This window comes from Prenolepis imparis, unplaced genomic scaffold (assembly GCF_030444845.1).
Source record: "Prenolepis imparis isolate NDT839.2.m4 unplaced genomic scaffold, iyPreImpa1.0 SCAF_4, whole genome shotgun sequence".
NCBI classification, from domain to species: Eukaryota; Metazoa; Arthropoda; class Insecta; order Hymenoptera; family Formicidae; genus Prenolepis; species Prenolepis imparis.
The window spans coordinates 6,247,076-6,265,384 of record NW_028141162.1 but is presented as its reverse complement, the minus strand read 5'-3'; the positions used below and the strand labels follow the sequence as shown (position 1 = coordinate 6,265,384).

The window sequence follows — 18,309 nt, the reverse complement described above, 5'->3', positions numbered from 1 at the left end:
GTGACTGACGAGATTTGTAAATGAAAAATGCTTTGACACGCAGAACTTTTCTTGGCGAGATTATTTTTCTTTTGTTTTCGTGCAGAACAAAAAATGCATCATTTGTAAAAGCTCTCTCTTTATATATATATGTATACATTACGAAATGGATAGTAATATTGCAAATCAACTTGATATAAAATGTTTAAATAACATTGATTTTGTCGCTCGATATTCGTTGCAGACTCTCGCAGGGCAAAGGTCGCTACTAAACTACGAAGCGAACCCTTCGTCGTGAGGGAGCCCTTGAATTCATTTCATGGGCAATTGCAATTAGCATTTATGTCGCGATTTGCATATCGTTGCGAGACAATTTTGCGTGCGCTTAGCCTAATCTCTATGTCAGCTGCTCTCCCGTCGCGCAAGAAACGTTCATAGTTGCTGAAGATCGCTTATCTCACCTTATAAACTACCGAAATTTCAGGTGAAATTTGTGACTTCTGAGATAATGCTTAGTGTATTACACAGCAAGAAAAATATAACACACAGAATTTATAAATATTGTATTACAATATTTAAAATCAATCTTTCAACGAAATATTACGACAAATTATTACTCTTTTTGTAACTTTAAGATTTTTAACTCTAAAATTTTCATAGTAATTAAATGTTAAACACAATGTTTGTAAAAGTAAAATAAATTTCCTGTGAAATGTGAAATAGAAATACCAATTCTGATTGAAGTTACATCGCATACAATGTCAAAATAAAAACTCGAATTTCTCGTTAACCCCATGATTCGTCCCGCGATGAGCAGCGGAACGTAAGATTGAATTCGAAAGCAAAAGTAAACTCGCGACACACGATTAATTTGAAGAGTCCATAAAGGGTGCAGGGATAGGCGCAGTCGGACGAACACTTGAAATCAGCGGCCAGGTTTCGCACACGTTCGAAAATCCTCTCGGTTTACCTATGTCGACGTCCCTTGCGTCCCTTTCCGCCGCAAACGATCATGCTCACGTGTGACCACCGACGTAAATTTCAATTGCGCAATGTCTGCCGATAGGGAAGTAGCGAATAATCCGCGCGTCGCGTCATCCCTCTCTCTCTACCACGAGCGACAGCTTTGAGCTGCAGCATCGTACTCTCTTTTTCCTGCCGCAAAACCCTTTCCAATGATTTCAAACATTGATTTTATTGCCAATAAAATCAATCCAAGCTAACGATGCAGCGTTGCATTTGCATAGTCGCCTTTAACGAGGAGCGAAATCACTGTCGAGGATCAGCCGAAGCGTGATGGGATTTAGGGCTGCGCGCTTTTTGCTTGTTCTACTCGTCGAGTGGATCCGATTCGTATCACGTTGTACCGGATGTGTTTATTCGACACAGAGATTATTAAGTTTCGTCATTGGATGATATTTCAAGGACGGCTTTTCGCGATCAATTTAAAATAAATTTTAGCTTGCATCGGACGAGAGTGCGAAATTATTTGCGAAATCATCGAAAAGTAAATGGTATATCCATGACGAATGCGAGAATGTCTTCTCTCGATTCGGCGCTATCAGCTTTATCGATGAACGGCATTTTATACGAAATAGTAATCAAAGGAAATCGCATCAGAGCGATATTCTAAAAGATCTATGTACCCTCGTAATCAGTCGCTGTTTCAATCATCTCGACTATGCGTACACGTGCGTTCGTGTATAGCAGTGAGTTTCTAAAGAACGGACGGATTCCTTTCAAAGTGGCCCGCCTGCTTCTTCCTTCGACGTTTCCCCTCTCTTTGTAGTGACAGCTAGTAATCGTTGCCGTGACCCTGATAACTTTGGCTTGTTAGTAGCTTCTTTTTACTTCGAGAAGACGACGAAGCGTAATAAAAGGGACTCGAGGAAGATGTGCCTTTACAAAGAGATGGTTGGCATCAGAATCGCTGCGTAACGTTGCATTGCTTTAACTTACATTACATAAAAAAAATTGCTTTAACTTACATTACATAAAAAAAAAATAATAAAGTTACAGGCAAAACTAATTGATCAATTCGAATTATTTATAACAACAATAGCTTATTGCGACATTTATAAGTTTGATTCTTCCTTGTTGATTTAGTAATTTTCAAGTGCATTACGTTCATTTTCCTGCTCAAATGTTATTCTTCCACGACCCTTGATACGGCTGACACATTTTGCACAAAAATATTTTGGCCAATCTCGCGATCGTAACTGTGAATCTTGACCGAGAGCGCGACCGAGCCAATAACCAAGATTGCCTTTCGTTTCATCGTTGCTCGGCTTGGCCCATAATCTTTAGCTGCTTCATAGACATCCTGAAGGCGGCCGGCGTATATCGTCCGGCAAGATCAGGCAATTGCACGACCGTTCTTATACTCCTCCCTTATCCCTTTTTTTCTTCCTGGAAGATGATACAATCCCGCGATCCATATATTCCACGGACCCATCATCGTCACCTCTGTCATGTTACGGGGACGATATCTAATAAAAAGCGGAGTGAAGTGGCTCCGAGGTTGTGTTCGCGGTCCATTTTCTTTATATAAAGCTTTTCCCAAAAGTTTGCGCGCCCTCGGAAATTTTGCCGGCCGTCAATTGCAGAGGAAACGAAAGATTGCATAAATGGTGTCGTGGCCATCGCAGATAAAATCGCATCCGGATGAAATTGCGTGATTTCAGATTATATAACCAAGTATCTGCTTCCAAGACAGAGAATATCGCTGGAATATCCTGAAGATTCGTGTTATCGACATAGTTGTAACGTTCTTTCAGAATGACATTGTTTTTTTTTTCCATAGTAGAGATTTATTGTATGATTATCTAGTTTTGCAGCAAGATGTAATCTTATGTAATTTTAAATTGCTCCAATATAGCAAAATATAATATTTAAAAGATTAAAAATATATTATTATTCGTAAAATTGTTTAGACATTAATTAATATTATTTTTTAAAATTTGCAATCTGTTTAATTATGCAGATTCTTTGTAAGTCCGAAAGCTTTAGAGATTAGATTGATGAATGATAATTATCGAATCAAACCAAGCTTGTATATTATCCATTCAATTATTGCCAAATAATTTGATCGATAGCCATGCGAACCATGTTGTGTTATGGGTTCATAAACGATTCCCGATAGTAAGCTGTTAGGGATCACGTTCCATGATCTTGCCGAAGTGTTTCTAATCGAAAGTTGATTGCAATATCATAACATCGTTATCCGCTGACCTAAATCGATGCAAATAACTTTGGCGCGCGTGTTTTCTTTTGTGTCCTTGTCTACAGTTCACACATGATCCTAGTACAGTTATATTACAATTCTGAGATAGATCGTTTCGGATGTTCATCTCCGTTATCTACAGACCCATGTAAACAGGATGCATGCGACAGCATTTCGTGTTATCTGTAGTGATTGCTAGGCGAGGGTTGTCGCTCACCGGCAGTAATAGATTCATTAGGGTAGGCACCACTATACCATCCCAGTGCGACGTATCGTCGGCCCCAACTCCGCATACGCGTACCCTCTTTCATTTTCTGTCACTCGATCACTCATTCGCATGTAGTATCCGTTACTGACTCATCTACTCGTTCGATCGTACTGTAATGTAATTTGCTATTTACAACCTCACCAGCACATTTTATTATTACCTTTACTTATTTTACATAGAATTTAGTTATCTTTTTATATGAAGTATGTAATACAATAATATTTGTTAAAATCAATTTGAAGGGAGTACTCTTTATGTAATGTTATAATTCACACAGATATATCCTATTCATCAGCTGGGGAGATAGAATAAATGAATTCTAAAAAAAGCTTTCTCTCTATTTTGAATCTTTTTTACTCGCAAATTTAAAATATTTATTCACGTCACATGCGAATGGACGTGCGTGTTTTTTAGATCCAGTTCAATTTAATCAAATTGATCGATTATATCAGTCTTCTAACTCCTGTCCTCCCTTTCACGCAGTTAACAGATATCTGGCAAATCTGATTATTAATCAGTAATCAATATCGTTGCAATTTGGCGATGTGCCAACGTACAGCATTCCTTTGTGTGTGTATTCGCGTGCGTATTCGATGGATGACTATGGTATCGATTGCAGTTTTTTTCACTTGCAAGCGAGTAATCGAATTCGACGAGTGAGAAATACCTATCGATCTCACCACAGATTAATCTTGAACAAATGTAATTTTTTTCGTGTTTTTGCGCAAAAAAATACAAAAAATCTCGTTTGACATCTTAAGATAGAGATACGAAGATATTTTTATTTAACTTATATTTTTTATTTCTAAATTACTTTAAATATTGACACAAAAAAGCAAAGATCGTTTTCTTGCTTATTGCGATTTTTAATATATATTTGCCCTCTCGGAGTTTTAATCCTACATCTTGTCCAAATTGTATAAACGAAACAGATGCAAATACATATTCATGATTTTCTTCGATCTCACTTCCACGGGAAGTCTTCTCGATTTTATTTTTTGTTTCCGGGGAATCGTATTCCCCTCGGCATATTTTCTCCGATATAATTTTACCGTGATATTACATCAAATGCGCGTGGGTGAAGCAATATTGCATTTTTTCCTTAGCATTCCTTTTTCAGACAACAACACTCGGATATCGTATCTTTATTATTAATTTTCGTAAATCGCAAATGCACCCTTTAATTTCCAATGTGCACCGCCGTATCTTCTATCTTCTATCTATCTTGAATGAATGTTTAAAAGTTTAATGGTGAAAAGTTTAATCGAACAATGTCGGAAAAGTAGCTAGAAATGAAAAGAGAAAAAGTGATAGATCCTCGCTCCGGTTCTCTTTTTTTATTCCTGCGGCAAGGGTGGGTCATCAGTTGCCTCCCGCTCCTTTGTGAAAGTTTGAATACGTAGACAACGTCTGGTTTCGCAAGACCATTTCTTCTACAATCTCGGTATTCGGAGTTTCTTCGTCGTTTGTCATTCGCTGCCAAGAATGTGCCGTGAATTCAGGGATGAAGGTGAAAAGAGAAATCTCGATTCGTTCTCCTTTCGCGTCGCCGGGCGAGCTATACGATAATTTTCCAAATTCATTGTTCAGGAATTAATTTCCCCTTTCGCGCTTCGCGACTTCCCCGGTTCCTTTGTATTTGACCATGGAGAATAAAGTTTAAGCCCTCGTCCGATAGGGAAATGCGCCGGAAATTAAGGATATCCTGCCGCGTGTTCGATTCTGTACTGATTTTATCTAACAGGCATCGTATGAGAATGTACACATTTTTATTCATGATTTTTTAACATAATTTAAGTTATATAATTCGATAATTATTCATTTATCTACGCCTACATAATTTTACGAAATATGTTGATAAGAAACACAAATTCCAATTTATTAGTATAATTAATATGCCATATATATTCATGTCTAGCAATTGCAAAGTATCTATAATAATATAATATATTTGATGTGGAAAATTATAGTACCACTGGGCAAAGTTGTTAGCCGATCCTTTGTTAAATAACTCATGGATATATTATTAAAGTTTAATGCGTCGGAGTGCCAAGATAAATACTCAAAGCATAATATGTATCATTTATCATTAACTACGTTGTGTACGCGCGTCCGGTATAATTACTCATATATTTCGTATGGAGATCGATCGAAAACAAATTACGCCGCGACAAAGAGACGAACAAGTACCGTCCGTTGCATTCCGAGCGGTCGATATCCGCATCCTGATATTGCGGGCTTTTGTGTCTGGTGCTGGTGCCGGACAGCGCTAGCTGAATGGCGCGACGAACCAGAGCGATCTTCGATAATCATTTTTTTCTCCCGTTCGGCAAGTTTGTTCATATATCCGCGACGGTGTGCCTGTCAAAAGCAGCAACCAACATGGTTTACGGCGCGCCACGCTCTCGTCGCCCTCTCCGAAGGGAGGGAACAAGGAAGGATTTCGACGGGACCCTCTCCGGTCGAGCATAATGCGCCCATTATCTTCAGTCCTTTCGTCTATCCCGCGTGTGTACACTGCTTATATAATGTACCGGGTGTCAGCGTAATTTCGCGCCTCCTCCATTTGCTCGATCTCTCCTTCTCCTTCTTCTTTGCTGTCGCGAATGGCCATGACACGATCGTAAAGCCTAAAGAGGCATTAGACGATACTCGAACGAGTCGACGAATACAAAGAGGACGAAAGGGGTGGTTGGTCGCGGAACCGGAGAAGGATAGGATACGTCAAGCAAGAAGGGACCATTACGGTAATATCCCAAGGACGGAAGAAGTGATTTTTAAGGAGACGGGGCCGCCATTTCAACGCAATTTTGCTTTCCCCGTGAGCTTTTTCGTTCTCTTTCTTCGACGACCCAAGTCCCTTCCCCTACAACAGAACGATTATGAAAATTTCGCGCCGTTTTCGAGCTTCTCGTCTCGGGTGAAAGTGGGCTTTGTATGGTCAGGACATTTTTTTACGCGTAAATCTCTTGGATTCCGTGCTTACGGCCGATAAATTCCTGTCACGTGATAATATTTTAAAGTCAAGATATTTTTACATATAACGTGATCACTAAGAACTATTAGTATATTTTTGTTAATAAAAATTCTTATAATTATGACAACATTTTACGATTTTTTAATCAATCTTTAGATCCGTCAGCGTCCGGCTCATCTTGCGAGGACGACGAGGAGAAGCGGCTCGTCAGCGTCAGAAAGCGAAAGAACAGCATTTACGCTTCCTCCTCGACTCGCGCCCCGTCGGCTGATCGGGATACTTTAACGTCGACCGACGGCCTGCTTATTGACTGCGTCGCTCTAGTACATCTCACTGACCAATCCCCGACCGAATCGAACCAACCAGTGCGTCATCCGTCGCCGTATTACTACGGCGATCTCTTCAAGGTCCCGGAGCAACTATCTAAGTCGCAGCCAAACAAGTACCGGAAAAGCGTCAGTCTCGATGTACCGGGCGAGCGTTCACGCACACCCGGTATACCGAAGAGGAACTCGGTAGCGGGTGATGGCGGTTCTTACTCGACGCAACCACGGCATTATCAACAACAACAGCAACCACCGCCACCGCCGCCGCCACCGTCATACTATCGAAGTCAGGATCTGGTGAGCCCCACGTCGGGGAACGAGCATGCTGTCCCAGCCAGAGGCGAGATCCTCTCGTCGTGTATCATCACCGAGTGGGATCACACCCTCATGCCACCTCATAGACTGTTGAGCCATGATTTGCCCACCGCCGTTTGTACGTGCGTCGCATCGCCCGAGGAAGAGGAGGATGAGCTAGAACGACGGCAGCCGCAAGTGACGCGGCATCAGGTGCGCAAATTACGACGTACACGGAGGGTAGATCCGCAACCGATACTCGTCGAGAACGAAGACGACGTGGAGGGTGAAGACGAGGGGGAAGAGGAAGAGGACGCGGAGCTCGAAGACGAGGACGAGGAAGGGATGGCCAGGCAACGTCACCTCTACGAAACGGCCTTCGATTGCAAGGTCAATCGATCCGACGATGATCTCGACGATCTCGATCGCATAACCAATCATGCGGTACTGCATTCTCAAGTACGTATGCCTTCAAACCTTGAGCTATCATTAAAATATCTCGAATATTATTTCTAAATTTTATATTGAATTATAGATTTTATAAATATAATTATATAAATATAAAGGAATTATGAATGCGTTTATAGAATTTTTACTTAAAATTTTTTTTGTTTCGCGTTTAATTTTTTTTATAAGCACTATATTCCATTAAGCTCGCCTTGTTTTCAACACGAGCAAATTATATACTGTGCCGTAATTATATTTGTGAAAATCAAATTTGTGGATAAAACGCAGATACGAAGCAGCAGCGCTGCGCTCGCGAGCAGAACGAGTTCGTCGACAGATACATCGAAACAGCAACACGTGCAACCACTTCCTTACACCGGCCAGTCGCAATCAAGCAAGGACCATCGACGCAAAGTCGTACTTCTCCGCCCAAAACCGATTCCGAGCCGCTTGCAGCAACAGCAACAGCAACAACAGCAACAGCAATCAGACAATATATCTACTTTGTCCCAGGATATCGAGTCCCTCCAAATTAATTCGAGTGATGAGAAAACAGGATCGCCGAGATTACCCGCTCGCGATTATACGCCATCGCCACCATCTACCGCGCCTTTACCCGCAAAATTTCACGGAAACCGAGATCACTTGCTGCTGAACATTCGCAGCGCGCCGAATCTCCCGTCGCAGCCTGATCATCCTCGCTTGAAAGACATGAGGCTGCCGGTGAAATCGTTGCGTGCCAAGGACTCGCCGCAGAGCAGCGAGGGCAGCATTCTCGAGATCAAGAGTCGGCCGAAGACCTTCGTTCAGGAGAACATCGACTCTTCACAGAGTCGTCGATTCGACAAGGAGCTCATTTTGGAGTTCAAAGACAGGCCCCGGGAAGAGCGGCAACGGCCGCGCAGTCTGATTCGCGAGAACAGGCCGATAATGGAGTTCAAGGGCAGGCCACACGAAGCGGAGAGCAATCTCGCGCGACCAGCGCGACGAGACGCCGGTCTCTTGGAGTTTAAGCTGCGCATACCGCGACGCCGGATCGGCTACTCCAGCACCGAGAGTATGGCGACCAGCAGTAGCGGTGGCAGCATGGAGTCCATCAGAAGCAGCACCAGCGAGGGCAACCGGTCGACCAGTAGCTCCGACAGTCGACACAGCACCAGGTCTTTGAGTTCCCACAGCTCGGACAGCGGCGGCAGCAACTGCTACCATCATCATCAACATCCATCATCGCTCTCGGGTTTCCTGAGCCATCACGCCAAGTTGCACATTCTCTCGCCGATCTCCGACAAGTCGTCGCAAGAGCCGGCCTCGGAGACTTCCGACAACAATCGCAATAACAATTCGCAGAAGGCCTCACCTGAGGAGAACGTCATCACGGAGAATAACGTCACCGCGGGTAACAACACGAACGCGGCCAATACGAACGCGGTCACCTCGCCTATGGACACGTCCTTCAAGAAGCGGCGAACACCACAGAATAAGAATCTCATTAATCTGGCACTACAGTCGTCGTCGTCGGGCGATGCGGAAATTCAAGGATCGGACAGCGGCATTTCCATCGAGTCTCGCGCGGGTATCAAGTGTAAACCCTTTGGCTTCCACTTGTTGAAGCCGCAGCTAGACAATATTAATCTCGTCGACAACGAGCCGGAACTGTCAGATTTACCCTTCGACATGCCAAAGCTTCGTAGGAGACGACTGCTAATGCAACAGGACGCTACTACATCCGGAAGCGCGACCAGTGTAGATCTGAGGGATCTGCCTTTCGACATGCCGAAACTCAGGAAGCGCCTCAGATGTACTCAGAGCATTGAATCCAGCGCATCTCAAGCGTCGTCCAGTCTTTCGGTACGCGACGTGGAGCCATCTCCTTTATTCGGTGAGTTTTTATTGACACTTGTGTATTATTGTATTATTACATTTTAGATTTTGAAAAATGACAAAATTAGAAAATTTCAGCAATAAATATTAGTATAAATGGCAAATATATTTTTATGTATTTTAACATATCAATAGACATCATTACATATAAATTACGACAGGCAAACATTCTTCCTCGAATAAATCGAATTTTATATGAAATTTTTTTAAATGCTATTAACGTAAATGGGAAGTCAGCCTTCGAAGGGGGGATCCGGGTTACCTTTCTTCTTAATCGAGCGTCTAGCCATTAAACCGATAAAAACGGTACTTTCGGCACCTCGAGGTAAACTAAGTACTCATCAGGGCCACAGGGGCTACCATAATTTAATGTTGATCGTTGTGAACCTTTCAGACAACAGCTAACGTCGTTAAGCTTCACTTAGCTGCTCTCAGCGATTAGATATTTACTACAAATACAGGTCTTTTGGCAGTCATACATATCAGACGTATGTAATACGATCGTTTATATTATCCCTTAAAAAAAGATATATCTATACACTATTACACACACATTTATATATAATACATATTATATAAAATTTATTATTGCATTATATTATTACACATATTATGCAATAATATACTGATATACTGCAGTGCATAATATTAAAAATATAAAATATAATTTAGCTAAATAAAACAAGATAATAAAACCGTTTTATATCGTTGTAATATATAATTAAATGCCATTTATACAATGACTAATTGTAAGCTATAGTAATTAGTAAACGAACAGAAATTGCTAATTCATAAGTGTATAATTTATCAAGTGGTATCGAAGTAGCAGGCAACGTGTAATTTAAATCGCATTAATAGTACGAGTTATATACGATATCAATAATTTATCGCCAACGAGCAGTGAATCTGGCCCGATGCGAGCCATGCACTGCATCGTGAAACGTTCAGTATTAGTCGGGTGATTAAGCCACCGCTACTGCCGCACATCGGGTACCCTCTTTGGTTATCCCCCGAAGCTCTATCGTCCGTCCTGATGGGACTTTGAACGCGCGTCGTTTACCCTCCGAGTTTCCAAATTGCGAGAGCTCTAATGCAAGAGCTCTGAGAACAAGCTCTCTCGCGCCTACGGCCGACAGTTGCGGGGGTAAATGTAAGGGAGGGTAAATGCTACAGTACACGAAGGTTAGGCTTGGATTCACGTGCGCTGATGTATGAACCCGTTAGGTTGAGGTATAGAGAAGAGAAAAAGCACGGGGTATAACGTGGGCGATAAAAAGAGAGACAGATGAGACAAAGAGAGACAGAGAGTGAGAGAGAAAGAGAGAGGGAGATAGGAAAGCAAGCAACTATTTTTATCGTCGGTCTCTCGAATGTCAATAACGGCACGAAATGTCCGATAAATCCGTTTTGCTAAAAGTTATGGGTCCTTAGAAAGTGTTCCTTTTTCTGCCCGGGGAAAATGTACGGCGCGTTTCCGACGACGAGTGATTCCCCGGCATCGTGAGATACGCCGACGCGGATTTATTTAATCAATTACGACCTCGGGCTCTAAAGCACAACGTCGCTACCCGAGTGATTTAATGCGCGACGATTATCACTTTGCGAGCTTCCGCGCACCTTTATTGCACTTCGTCGCAATCACAGGACAAATTATTATTAATTCTTCTTCTGCGCTATTATGCCACAGCGTATAAAAAAATATTTGAGATATTTTAAAATTTGAAAAATTTCTTAAATCAAATAAAATGCAAATTACATATTAAGGTTTATAATTTGATCTCTCATATAGAATCAAATCTCTCCCTTGTTTGTTTAACACGATGAATGTATATTTATCCGGCGAAACTCATTCAGCGAAACGCATTTGTAAAAGCATTCGATTCTGTTGATAAAAATCCAGTCACGTCACTCAGTTACAACCGTTCTTTGAATAACTATCACGTCGAAAATATGAATAAATAGCCCCGTCGCCTACACCAAGTTTAATCAACGCGCGGGCGAATACGTGAATACGTGAATATCACATATACACACGTGTACGAATGTCGCGCCGGTCGTTTCCGTTTGCCAGATAACGAAAATGCAGTTGTCGCATTGCGTACTCGTATATATCTATATGTCTATCTATACATATATGCACGAACTATTTCAATCACGATTGACCGAACATTTCACGCGATGATGCATTTTTCGTCGCTGAATATATGGGAGACAATAAAAACTCTCGACATTCCCCGAATAACTCTACGCGAAATGCTTTAATAACAACGATAAAAACTGTATACCCGCTTGCAACATGTAATCACAAAATACGCTCGTGTGCTGAGAAATATTTTAAAGTTTAATGAATACGGAATGATGTGCATAAATAAATCCGCAAAATTAAAGTGTGTTATTTAATTCTAAATAAGAAAATTCTATAATACTATAGAATAACACAAGTGCGCGCTAACGCGCAGTTATCAGCTGATTTCTGTCAAAAAATATATATTGCAGATAAGGCATTATAACATATTATTTATAATTTTTATCTCTAATTTTTATAATCTATTATTATTTTAAAATTTAATTATAGCAAACGCTTTATTAATATTTCTGTCAAAAAATATTAATCAAGTTTAAACAAACTTTACATAAAAATATCATTCTTTTTTATATAAAATCGAGGAATATAGCGCGCGCTTGTGTTATTCTAGTATATAATAAAAATAAATTGTTTATATAGAAATTGTATATATACAGAATATGTGTGTGTGTGTGGGATAATAATCGCTCACCCATCGTACAGAGTTAGAATAAACCGAAGATAAACCGAGTAGGTAAAAACCCTCTATTGTTTTACAATCTTCGCAATAAATAATGAAAAATTAATTAAAATTATTAACGCACGGATTAATATTAATGACAATTATAACGCTATTTTATTGTCGAAAATTCAAAATGGATATAAATGATAAATATACACTTATTTCCTAAATTCACATACACTCGTAGAAAATGTTCGGAATTACATATGACATTATAATCGCGTACGTAACTAAATGAATGAAATAAATGTGTGTGTACGTAAAGCCGAACAATGCTCATTCAAGCATGCCTTTTAAGGCGTGTTCCAAAATTTACTGCCAGTACTGAAAATCTATAATATATATATGACGTGAATTATAGATTTTCAGTACTGACAGTACTGAAAATCTATAATTCACGTACTGAACCTAGCACCTGACTTTTTAAAAATTAATTTTTTAAAACGGAAAATGATAGCATTTCGTTTGTAGTTGTTTGTAGTAACAATAATTTCGTTTGTAGTTTTATCAATTAATAAATAAAAAAAATTTTTTAAATGACTCGCACCCGACATTGAGATATTGCAAATCCGCTTGCGCAGTCTTCTTTAGAATCGTTTGTAGTTGTTTGTATTGATTTTCCTTTTGTTTGTAGTTGAGCGGTTCAAAAGTTATAAACAATTGTTTATTCGTCCAAGAGGTAAATTTGTTAATTTTAAAGATATCGCAAATCCGCTTGTGCAATCTTCTTTAGAATCGTTTGTAGTTGTTTGTAGTGATTTTCCTTTTGTTTGTAGTTTAGCAGTTCAAAAGTTATAAACAATATTGTTTATAACTTTTGAACCGCTAAACTACAAACGAAAGGAAAATCACTACAAACAACTACAAACGATTCTAAAGAAGACTGCGCAAGGGGATTTGAAAAATCTTAAAAATTGACAAAGTTAGCTCTTGGACGAATAAACAATTGTTTATAACTTTTGAACCGCTCAACTACAAACAAAAGGAAAATCACTACAAACAACTACAAACGATACTAAAAAAGACTGCGCAAGCGGATTTGAAAAATCTTAAAAATTGACAAAGTTAGCTCTTGGACGAATAAACAATTGTTTATAACTTTTGAACCGCTCAACTATAAACGAAAGGAAAATCACTACAAACAACTACAAACGAATCTAAAGAAGACTGCGCAAGCGGATTTGCGATATCTCAATGTAGGGTGCGCGAATCATTAAAAAAATTTTTTTTATTTATTAATGGATAAAACTACAAACGAAATTATTGTTACTACAAACAACTACAAACAAAATGCTATCATTTTCCGTTTTAAAAAATTAATTTTTAAAAAGTCGAGTGCTAGGTTCACATAACTAAATGATTTTTATTGATCCCACGGTCCTGGTATCGCAAACCTAAGTAGTAAGCCCAGAGATTGGTCAGCCTAATCGCACCTACGTAGTCGGAAGTATACGAATACGTTGAGAGCGGCCGCAAGGCAGAGACGCGTGTAAAAATATTTAAAATAAACGAAATTTATATAAAATGATCTTTATTGATCTTTACGGTCCTTGTATCGCGAGTCTAAGTAGTAAGCCCAAAGATTGGTCAGCCTAATACGTTGAGAGCGGACGCGAGGCGGAGACATATGTAAAATATTATTTTAAAAAACGAAATATATATATATATACATATATAAAATAATCTTAATTAATCTTTACAGTCCTGGATCGCGACTGTAAGTAGTAAGCCCAAAGATTGGTCAGTCTAATCGCAACTACGTGGTTGGAAATACGCGAATACATTGAGAGCGACCGCGAATCGGAGACACATGTAAAATATTATTTAAAAAAAGCAAAATATATATAAAATGATCTTTATTGATCTTTACGGTCCTTGTATCACGAGCCTAAGTAGTAAGCCTAGAGACTGGTCAGCCTAATACGTTGAGAACAGACGCGAGGCGGAGACACGAGACACGTGTGAAATATTATTTAAAAAAACGAAATATTTATAAAAAATGGAAGTGATCTTCATTGATATTTACGATCCTTGTATCGCGAGCCTAAGTAGTAAGCCCAGAGATTTGTCAGCCTAATCGCATCTACGTGGTCGAAAGTCGCGAATACATTGAAAGCGAGATGGAAACGCGTGTGAAAATATTATTTAAAAAAGCGAAATATATAAAATGATTCTTTATTAATCTTTACGGTCCTGTATCGCGAGCCTAAGTAGTAACTCCAGAGACTGGTCAGCCTAATCGCATCTACGTGGTCGAAAGTCGCGAATACGTTGAAAGTGAGATGGAGACGCGTGTGAAAAAATTATTTAAAAAAGCGAAATATATAAAATGATTCTTTATTAATCTTTACAGCCCTGCATCGCGAGCCTAAGTAGTAAGCCCAGAGACTGGTCAGTCTAATCACACCTACGTAATGGAAAGTCGCGAATACATTGAAAGCGAGGTGGAGACGCGCCTAAAAATATTATTTAAGAAAACAAAATATATAAAATGATTCTTTATTAATCTTGACAGCTCTGCATCGCGAGCCTAAGTAGTAAGCCCAGAGACTGGTCAGTTTAATCGCACCTACGTGATCGAAAGTCGCGAATACATTAAAAGCGAGGTAGAGACGCGCCTAACAATTTAAAAAAACAAAATATATAAAATGATAGCTATGTGAACCTAGCACCCGACTTTTTAAAAATTAATTTTTTAAAACGGAAAATGATAGAGGTAAATGAAAGAGGTAAATTTGTTAATTTTAAAGATATCGCAAATCCGCTTGCGCAGTCTTCTTTACAATCGTTTGTAGTTGTTTGTAGTGATTTTCCTTTCGTTTGTAGTTGAGCGGTTCAAAAGTTATAAAGATATATTTGCATTCTGTGACGATCCTTCGGGAGGATATGTTGTCTGCTGTCTCGCACTTTCAATTTATTTGACTTTTTAATAAAAAATGCTGTACAATGACAATTGTGTATAATTGAGATGTAATTGTAACTAATTTTATCTTGTTTCACTTGAAAAGGACCACAATCATATGGTCGAAACGTCGTGAAATTTAAATAAATTTATTATTTGCTAGTTTTGGTCGATCATTTCTACTACTCCTATTTTTCTGACTAGCGATCGTTAATAATAATTAAGATTTATTAGATATATTTGCGATATCTCAATGTCGGGTGCGAGTCATTTAAAAATTTTTTTAAATTTATTAATTGATAAAATTACAAACGAAATTATTGTTATTACAAACAACTACAAACGAAATGCTATCATTTTCCGTTTTAAAAAATTAATTTTTAAAAAGTCGGGTGCTAGGTTCACATAGCTCTCGAGCGAATACCGCTCCACCGATTGAGGTATTATATTACATGTCCGAGTCGCCGACTTTCGCGATTTATGACTTCATTTATTTACACAAATGTATTTCATTCAATTTTACTCACATACGCGATTATATCGTGTATTTTCGAGCATTGACCTTTCTTCTCGTATCTTTTTTTTTAATTTTCTTTGCGCCCTCCTCACTTTATCGGTACTTTGTTTAAAAGATACCCCCCTTTGTTTTAAAGATACTTTGTTTTAAAGATACTCCCTTTCTACAAAAAAGCATGTTAAGTCGATTCTCGAAAATCTCGAAGTATTCTTGCCTCTTTTCCGCAATGCTGATTGGCTGTCTCGATTCGCATTGTGCGTTATATTTGTAATATCGAGAGGCTATCATCGCGAGGGTTAGCAGTTTTACAGTTTTTCCAAAATAAAATTAAATAAAATAATAATATTTTGTAAGTAATATAATATGTTATAATACTTTATTTGCAATTAATATTTTTTGACAGAAATCAGCTGATAACTGTCAAAAATATTAATTGAGTTTAAAGTATTATAACATATTATTTAAAACATAATATTATTTTATTTTATTTTATTTTGGAAAAACTGTCAAACTGCTAACCCTCGCGATGATAGCTGCTCGATGCTATGAATATAACACACAACGCGAATCGAGACAGCCAATTAGCATCGCGGAAAAGCGACAACAATATCAATAGCATGCCTTTATTAGAAAGGAAATGTTAGACGTATCATTTCGTATAAGCATGCAGAATGCATTCTTTCCTACGCGATATATTCCGCATCTCTATTCAGCAGTTTAGCTGCGAGTGTGAGAGATCGAGATCTATAATACTCTTTCCGGTTGATGGATGTCGGCCGGTTCGGATTCGTAAATTACTTTTTGAGGAGGGAGCACACAGAGAAAAAGGGCGACGTAAGGCAATGAGATGTAGAGCGCGTTAGCACGTGATCAAAACCAGATTTTCTCGAAGATATACTTCTTTTGCGTCCAGTTGTCGACAATTACTTTTTTAGGGATTTTAGGGATTGGAGACTCGTCGGTGGGAAGTGATCGATCGGTTTCTTTGCTTTCTATTATCGCGCATAGATCGTCTTATTTGTTCGTCGATGCGAATAGGTTATCGATCATGATAAGTCATCTTGACCGATGAGGCAATACAATTTTTAACTCGTTTCTAGATGTAAAAACATTTTTATCTACTAATATATATCATTAATAATATAATTATAGTATCAATTTAGTTATATATATTTAGCTTATTTATTTTTTATGGTAATTAAACAAATTGTCTCTTGCGTTTTCCTTTTCATTAATAATTATTAAGATAATAATTATCTTAATATGATAAAAAATTCTTGATCTTAATTTATAAAATTATAAAATTATAATTATCTCTTTCTCTTTTTCAAGTCTGAGCGTTGAACGTCTTTATCTACTTTTTTTAAGATGATGGACGCAGTGACCAGAAATAGCGAATCTAACAATAAGAGTTTATTTTTTCTTCGATGCATCTTTTTTTACGTTTCGATGACGTCGACGAGCGGTCAACCATCGGAAGGAGAAGAGTTCGTGCATTGTTCTCTTAGATAAAAGTCATTGGTTTGTGTCGGTTCACAATGTACTAGAGATGGGATCGGAGGATGGAACGGAAAGCCGCCGCTTTATTCCGCTTCCCACACGTCGGTTCATGTGCCCGTACTACGGGTCGTCGGTGTATGAGAGCACGTGTCACTAGGAAGATAGCAGGCGAGAGCGTATTGAAAGTATCAGAAATATTACGCCCTACTTGCGACAAGTTTGCACTGTCCCCTTTCCGATCATCTCTTTTAAACATCATCGTCGAAACGACTCTCTTTCGTCGTAAAACAGTATTATCAAATCTGCCGAAATACAAATCAAATATAAAGAATCGAGAGATAGACGTCGACTCTTGCAGAAAATCGAGCGAAAAATGAGAATAGCTTCGTTGCGGCTCACTCTCTCACGTATCCCAACGATGAATACATTCAACATTCGTACGAGACACGTACGGATATTACGTTAGAACGTTTGCGATTCTCGACGTCGAAAAAATTTACACTCGCAATCACGCTGAGCAGATCTGTCTTGCGCGTAAGCCATTTACTGGTGTCGGTGCACGTGAACTCTCCTAGCTGATGACGATCGTTAACGAGAAGCTACAGAAAAGGGAGGAGGGAGGCAAAAAAGTACATCAATGCGGTTATCTAGCTGGGTTCACTTCGGGGACTATACGAAGAAAGATTTGGCAAACCGGAGAAAAAGAGTATATATACAAGATTCAACAATTCTTTCCGGTTGTTTACGATTGAAGTTGTTGAATATAACTTACATCAGAATTTCTATTTTTCCGCGTTACATTCTCTATTTAACTGCGATCTCTCTCTAAGAAGATTTATTATTACATAAAAATATATGTGTTTGTTTGAAATGCTTATTTGTGTCGCTTAAAAATAAATGCTCAAAAAGAAAAGAAAAAAAAAAGATGTAGCATTTCAAAGAGAAAAAAGATTACATATCTCTCTAATTTAGTTATATAAAATTGGATCATAAAACATATTTTTTGAAGAATTCTTAGAAGAATTATTTTCTCGTAGCGAAGAATATACACCTATTTTCTTCATTTTATTATTCTGTTATCGTAAAATACATTTGATTCTATGAAATTAACAACAGGATGAATCTTATCTGTATGTAAGTGGTATATGTGAATTGCGAAGCAGATATTTACGATTCTACCGTTGCACA

The 18,309-nt window shown here is 38.7% G+C and overlaps 1 protein-coding gene across 1 annotated transcript in view; it reads left to right on the top strand.

Moving 5' to 3' along the window:
* Hwt (SH2 domain-containing adapter heavyweight) overlaps nt 1–18,309 on the top strand; it is a 160,578-nt gene that overhangs the window by 132,604 nt on the left and 9,665 nt on the right. Inside the window, exons 5-6 of the mRNA XM_083036762.1 lie at nt 6,604–7,526; nt 7,803–9,393. Of these exons, the coding sequence (XP_082892888.1) occupies nt 6,604–7,526; nt 7,803–9,393 (2,514 nt within the window). The remainder of the gene's footprint in view (nt 1–6,603; nt 7,527–7,802; nt 9,394–18,309) is intronic.